Genomic DNA, 7,845 nt, shown 5'->3' with positions numbered 1-7,845 from the left:
TAAAATAAGAAAGAAGTAGAAACAAATTGAACACTCTGAATGCTTGAATAATACTGTCATTTATTTTTACCTTCGACATAGGTTATCGGCTGTTATTACAATGGTTGTTTGATAATAGTACTTATCATATACACTATTTATCATATATATAATAAAGAAATAAACTAAGTCCTGAAAAGAAATATAATAAAGTTTTAGCAAATAAAATCCTTTGTAACTTAAGTTGTAATCTGGAATGAATGAATGATAGTAAATTTTATTCTTTTACATACTTACAAAATGGAAAAAAAAATTATAAAAAAGCTTGTGATCACTCATCAGCTTGAGTGACGTAAATAAAAAACTTTATAACCTTGACTTTATTTTATACTGGAAGAAAAAATAGAGCAAGGCATCTAATAAAAGATTAGTGTTTGAAATTTATGAGTATTCGTATTTAAAGGTTATTGATCTCTTTACCTACACACATATATATATATATATATATTTATTTATAAAGTTTACAGTCCTCGACTGTAATGATGACATTCAAAAAATGTCTAACTTCACTTTCTGATAATTTGTTCATAATTTAAGTTAATAATTTTTGTTGGTTATGTTGTAAACAATACCATATATTAACAAAGATACAAACAAATTTTTTTTTCTACTATTTCTTTTTTCAAACAATAATTAACTCATAATCAATAATATTATATTCCCAATATATCTCAAATATTACTTTTTTCTTTAAACAATTTTATTATTATTTTTTTATATTATTCTTCTTCTTCTTACACAAAGTTATCTTACATTTCCCCTATTCGTTCTTTCTATTTTTTTTCTCAACTCTCTCTACGCTATTCTCTGTATTCCACTCTCTCATACCTCCTCTCCCCAGTGATTTGCAACACACCTGCAATCCGTTACACAAATTAAAAAAAATTATCAATAATTAGAAATGTAGAAATAAATCAAGAATAAATAAGTTTAAAAAAAAAAGAATTGATAAGTTAAAAAATAACAACACTTTTTCTAGCATGCTTGATGCAACGACATAACACCCTGAAACTGTCTACACTGTTTCCATAATAGCTAAGTAAACACTGGAAGAACGGTCTGAATGTAACCTTTTTGAAAAAATCGAGAAAGTTGTGTAACCTGTAGGATACATCGCCCAGTGAAGGGTGAAGGGCTAGAATACTATTGGAACTATTTTATGATAAATAAATCCAACAAAACAATGAGGATAGGATAGGATAGTTGTCTTATGTTCAGAAGATCAATGATACATGAAGGTTATTTCTAATTACCTCTATCATTTACCATCAGGTTACTAAGGACTGCTGTGTGGAGCAATCACTGTCCTTTTGTATACTTTAATATACTACTTTAGTACACTTTAAATTATTTTAACGCAAAATTAGTCATTAACTGCTCAAGTAATGATTAAACAATTAGTATGTTATTGGATAACTTAATTTTATTGATCCGATTTCAGTGTTAAGTTACATTTTTATTTTTACATACTAATCTAATGATATTATGTTATCATTCTAGGAAATAAAAGAAATCGAAGAAAGTCACAAGTTGAGAATTAATGTTATGACGAAAGACAAGGAGACAGAATTGAAAAGGTGCGAAGGGGAATGGGAAGACAGGCTGACGGCATTGACCCTTAGCCAGAAGGCAAGGATGGACTCGATTGGAAAGGAATACGAGGGGAGGCTGGCTCGGCTCAAAGCTGACTGGGAGAGAGAAGAAGCAGAAATGAGGAGGCGAAGAGTTCCTTTCGACCAGCAAGCTTTACCTGTGTCAGTCTTTTCTCTCATTGGTTAACCTGGAATAGTTGAGAGTTGTATTTAGAAAACTTCAAGGAGGCATTTCTTTTTACTCAAACAATGAATATTAAAATTTATTAGTATATATTTTATAGTATTGTTTATAATTTTTTTGGAAGGATAGAAGTATTTTATCTATTAATTAGAAGTGAAAAATATGACCTTCCTTAATGTTGTTGTATCATTGACTTTTTCAATGTTTGTTTATGTTTTATAATAATAATATTTTTGTTTTTACTTAATAATATAAATTCTAATTTAAATAAATATAATTAACCAAATACTAAACCATTTATTTCTTTTATATTTAATTTTAAATACATTAACTAATTTTTACATATATCGATTTAATGGTTTCTTAAAGAATCAAAAAATTGATTTACCAGATAAATCTTCAATATACTTCAATAATACTCGTTTATGAAAACAAAACTGCGTCCGATTACAATTTTTTATTATTTTGTAAGTAAGATACATAATAAAAATGAGCTTGAAACTTAATATTAATTATACTGAGGAGTAGTATGATAATTGACAATATATTCCTGGAATAAATTGGCAATAAAGCTAAACTTTTGAAAAATGAAAAATGTTTAAAAGATAGAAATTCCATAATTTGATCAATATTAAACAAGGATAAATCAGTATAATTAATAATTGGAGAAGATGGGAGGGAGGGTGGTTAGCAAAAAGAACATAAATAAACAAAAAATTATTTATTCATACCGATGTTTCGACCTGAGTTTGAGGTGTTCATCAGGGTGGTTAGTAGAACACTCAGGTCGAAACGTCAGCATGAATAAATAATTTTTTGTTTATTTATGTTCTTTTTGCTGACCTCACCCCTCCCCTCCCCCCTGACCATCTTCTCTAATTATTAATTATACTGATTTATCCTTGTTTTATATTGATCAAATTATAGAATTTTTATCTTTTAAACATTTTTCATTTTAAAAGTTTAGCTTTATTGCCAATTTATTCAAGGAATATATGAAATATAAAGTAAAACATAGTTCATTATATAAGAAATGCAAATTCTTATATAATTAAAAATCTACTTAAAATCTATATGATAAAACATTAATTACAAAATATTTGTTTGTAGATATTCCATTTGAAAATGATTTTCTTCTTTAGTTTTGAAATATAAGTTAACAGCTTTATATTATTCTTATTATAATTATTCTTTACTTTATTTATCTTTTTCAAATTATAGTGATTATGAAAAATTGAGGTGTGAAAAGAGACTTCTAGAAGATAAGTATAGAACCCTGAAAGAGAAATATTGTCAATTAAAAACCGATATGAAGATTGCTGTCGAGAAGAAACTTCAAGCGAGAGCTAAGAGAAAAAAGGAAGAGTAAGATTATTTATTATTATTTATTGATCTCTCTTTATTAAGAAGTTATAATTGTAAGGAGTGACTTAATAAAGATCCATTATATGTAGGCTTAATTTATAAAACAATAATTAATACATTAATTCAATAAACAGTTCTGCAAATCCTTAACTTTGAAAATTTTAAAATTAAAAAATTGAAGACCACAGAGTGAAAGTGAAAAACAGGTGTTATGAAAATAAAATTTGAATGTGAGAAAAACAAAACTGAATGTTTGACAACTTCTAAAAAATTGACCTTTTATACTTAAATGAATGCGTTATCATACAATTATTACATAATTTAAAGATTAGTTAAACCATTCTTCATAATTAAAATGAACTTCAAAACATTGTAAAAAAAAAAGTAGAAAAATCTATATTTAATATTTGTTTAAATAATTGTTTTGTTTCAGGAAACTTTCTTTTTGCCCAGCATTATTAAATTTTGTGTCTCATTAAAATTATTGAAATATTAGAGACATCAATAGTAATTGAAAAAAATCAAAGTAATTTTTAAATTTGAAAATATCAACAATTTTTTTTAGAAATCAAATCATATATTTTACATAATATTCTTTTTTACAATTTATATATAGAATTGATTCCCTGAATAGAAAGTTTATAATTACTAAAAATTGAATCTGTACTGTGAGGATTAATTTATCCAGAAATTCTTCTTCCAGGCTAGAAAGAGTATCTGGCCAACCAGAGAGACCAAAAAATTTGAATACCGAGCTTGTACCAGCTTCTTTGAACACACCAAGAATAACAGTTGGAGAGGTCTCTCCGAGAGATGTTACGGATCCTTCTTCTGACGACCAATATACTCTTTCATCAACTGTTCCTGAAAAATGTAAATAACACTTATCATGATGATAAATAAAACTAATGATAAATAATTTGATAAAGGCAAAATGGCCAACCATTATGTTGATAACCTATGTTTTTGGCTATGATAGTGTAGTAAGGTAGGAAATGTAATTTTTCATGACGTTTTTAGAATTAACTTATAATGAATAGGTTGTATTTAAAAATTTGTTATTAATAGATCCTTGAAAATGGTCGAAACGTTGGAATGTTAAGATAATAAAAAAGGGGTGAGACCATATGGACATTGTTTATAACTACTGAACAAATCTGTCTCAAACAAAAATTTGCATTATATATAAACACTTATCGTGTTTTTCACCGATAGGATGGACTATGGTAATACCGTCCCGAAAATATCTGAAAAATAAATTATTTTCACAGCCCTAATTTGCTTGGTCATAATGACTTCCAAGATACACATTGCCCCAATTCATTGGTACAAATTTGTAAATGGCCTTAAGTTCTCATAATATTGAAAGTATTTTCTAAGGGAGTAAATGAGGGAAAGATTGGGAAAAAATGGAACAGATTGGTAAAAAAAAAAAAAAAAAAAAAAGGTTTGGTTCAAATTTTTTTATTTTACAAAAAAGGTTGAACTGAAATCGTTTTAACTTTTTTTTTAAACAAGATAACTTAAATTTTATATTTTACTTTAAAATAGGAATTATTACGTTCCTAATTCGACCAGTGACATCACTGTCAAAAAATTACCTTTGGAGAAAATATGTACTTCTGTAACGTCTCCAAACAAAAACTAAGGATCATTTCTATACCTTTGTGAAATGAAAATAAAAAACACTTTGTAAAGTGATGGTACCCATAAAAGTAATTGACAGTACCTATCACGATGCTATAGTGAAATCTTCAGATAGTTTGGGAGTGTACACACTTCCTTATAATGCAAAACAGGATATACTTCTCACTCATAAACTAAGTGGTAGCACTAACGTACAAAATCAGCTTAGAATACTCTAAGATATGCAAAGTTCCTGCCCTTCATAGCAGTTATCAGATTTTGAAAATAACGCAGCAAACAATTTCATTGCATCCAATACAATTTGACCCAACAAGTACCCAATGGTACTTTTTTCAAATTGCTTATGCATTTGCCCCAGTCCACGCTATAAAAAAATAAATATTTCTCATGAGATATTTTTAAAACATTAAGTTTTGATCTGAGATAACAGATTATTTTGTACATTATTGAAGATGGAAGTCATCGGAGATCCAGAAGCCAGAGGTATGACCATACGCCTACAGGAAGTCACGAGGCGAGGAGTCACCTAGAAGACTTGGATGAAAAGTCAGCAGACAGTTACTTGCACCACCCGCTCAATTCACTTGGTAAGTCACTTTTAATAAAAGCAAAATGTTTAGTTTAGTTGAAAATTTTATTTTTATTTTACTCGAGAATAAATGAAGCATTGAGAACGAGAGTAGATTATCCCACTCTTTTGTTAAAATTGAGTTTAAACTGTCAAAGCTTTGTATGTCATGCCATCTATTGGCTGTATAAATAATGCTATTCATTTTGAAGCCATTCAGGAAACAGCCAGTTTAACAGTTAGTCCAAAATTGAATCAATTTTAAGAATTCTATCTCGTATTGGTGAGGTCAATAGTTCAAATTTCTGTTTAGGCCTAAGCCGGAGCTCTGAAATCGATTATTACCGCCAAAGGCTGATCGCTGAGGAAGAGCAAGCTCGGACCACAAGAGAGAGCCTCGACGAGACAAGGAGGTGCATGGAGACTAGGGGTACAATGGAAAACAATAATACTCTACTTGGCCTACATCAAGTAATCGTAATAGATTATCTCTTTTTATTTTTTGTCAGTTTTTAGAAATTATTTATCCTTGGCTATAATTACATATTTATAATATTAATCTGAACTGATTAATATAAATCAGAAATACTTTTGTAAACTTGCAATCTATATATTTATAAAAACCCTTTACAAAATTTTTCTTAGTAGAAATTGATTAAAAAATAATTGCAACATTATTAAATATTTTTTATTAAAACCTGAATGTATAATCTATATGGTATATGAGCTAATTTATTTAAAGGTCACATAATTAAATAAAATGGATTAATTTCAAAACTAAAACTACAAATTCCTCATCAAAAAATTTATTAAATGTAGTGCAATAATAAGGGGAGCTGGGGAGCTCAGAGACTAAGGCACTGTGATGAGTATGAGACCCTCCTCAGGCATACCCAGTCTTTAATTAGTTTGGGGGAAAATTTGGCAGATAAGTGTGATCTAGGCCAAATCATTTAATGGCCTTCCACGAAGAGTACTTTCTTATCATGATACAGGTTTTTTAACTATTTGACAGCTGCTAGTTTAGGGTTAGTAAAAACAGAGCATTACACGATAGAACGTGTTTTCATCGTTAAACAATATTCCTAAAGTGATGAACATCTGGTAACTACAGTTCGAAAATTTCATACAAATTTTGGTCAGAATAGTAACTTTAACTTCATCAACTGTGAAGAAAGTAATTGAAAATTTCAATCAGACTGGATCAATTGGTGAAGCTAAACAGACTGGTCATCCAAAAACAAGCCATTTAAATGTCAAGATTAAAACAATATGTAAGAGTGTTCATGAAAGTCGAGAAACATCAATTTCTTAGTGGACCAGACAGTGCCACATGCCATACAGCTCACGGAACATTTCATTCACTGCATGAGACATTTCCTATAGTATACTCTCTTGTTTTCGTGTTAAGAATTGGCTCCCGATCGTGTGATTTAACACCATTGGAGGTTATTTAAAGTCAAAGGTCTATATCAACAAGTCGTGTTGGCTATTCCATACATAACGTTATCCTGTGTACTTTACGATTCAATAATGTTGGTTACTTTACGATTCAATAAGAAAATGTTTTTTTGTTTGTATAGGAAGATGGTCAGGGTTGCGGTCAAAGGAGAAACAAAAATAGTTTACAACTATTTACAACTAGGTTACAACTATACATCAGTTTTTACGTTTTTTTATTTGGTTCAAATTTTTTGTTAAGTTTGGGACATCCTTTATATTAGATAAATTAATGTTTTTAACTTTCTAAGAAATGCAAGTTATTTATTTTCTTCATCTATATTGTAAAATATTTTAACAAGACATGATTTCTTCTTTTTATTTTTATAATAATAAATGATGTTTTAAATTTTAACCAAGATTGGTTTGTTCTAGGAACGAGATCTCAATGAGCTTGAGGTTTCCCTGCATAGAACAAAACAGTTCTTTGGCGAGAAGATGATTCGGTTACGCCTCCTTGGTCAGACTCTTTCAAGGTTGGCTGACGATACCACTTCACCTCCTTATGCTGCCGGTAAGGAGAAAATGACTATATATTGCTAATTTTAAGGAATATGAATAATCTTATTTAGTTCATTAATTGTTAGAAAAGGTGGTGTGCTGTAGTGATTATACAGTATAACAGATATAAATAAATAAGGTGACAAAAAAGAGTCATAAGAAATACTGACATTAAATTTCTATTTTAACTATTAACAAAAAAATGAAAACTGCCAAGTAGCTTATTGGTCCCTTGTCCTTTAAATTAATATATCTAGATTTTGTCTATGACCATAATTTTACATCAACATACACAGAAACTACGCCTAATATTATGTTTCCATGTGATAGTGGAATATTGTAATTAGGGAAATTTCTTCTTTTTTTAAACTTTTTTTTCTCTTTTGTTTACCCCCTACATCACCATTTGTGAAATACTGGGTGGTTATCATACAGCTCACCAATATATT

At 28.9% G+C, this 7,845-nt stretch overlaps 1 protein-coding gene across 4 annotated transcripts in view; it reads left to right on the top strand.

Moving 5' to 3' along the window:
- LOC106679872 (centrosomal protein of 164 kDa) overlaps positions 1-7,845 on the top strand; it is a 35,684-nt gene that overhangs the window by 17,655 nt on the left and 10,184 nt on the right. For 3 of the 4 annotated variants that reach the window (XM_067045554.1, XM_067045556.1, XM_067045557.1), the window contains 6 exons: positions 1,540-1,793; positions 3,037-3,180; positions 3,884-4,053; positions 5,280-5,414; positions 5,709-5,872; positions 7,271-7,409. In XM_067045554.1, coding sequence (XP_066901655.1) covers positions 1,540-1,793; positions 3,037-3,180; positions 3,884-4,053; positions 5,280-5,414; positions 5,709-5,872; positions 7,271-7,409 — 1,006 coding nt within the window. The remainder of the gene's footprint in view (positions 1-1,539; positions 1,794-3,036; positions 3,181-3,883; positions 4,054-5,279; positions 5,415-5,708; positions 5,873-7,270; positions 7,410-7,845) is intronic. The other variant, XM_067045555.1, reaches the window with a different exon arrangement.

The sequence above is a fragment of the Halyomorpha halys genome, unplaced genomic scaffold (assembly GCF_000696795.3).
Source record: "Halyomorpha halys isolate HHAL.00 unplaced genomic scaffold, Hhal_1.1 Scaffold228.1, whole genome shotgun sequence".
Taxonomy (NCBI): Eukaryota; Metazoa; Arthropoda; class Insecta; order Hemiptera; family Pentatomidae; genus Halyomorpha; species Halyomorpha halys.
Note: the sequence above shows the minus strand (reverse complement) of the source record. Positions and strands in the feature narration are given on the sequence as shown.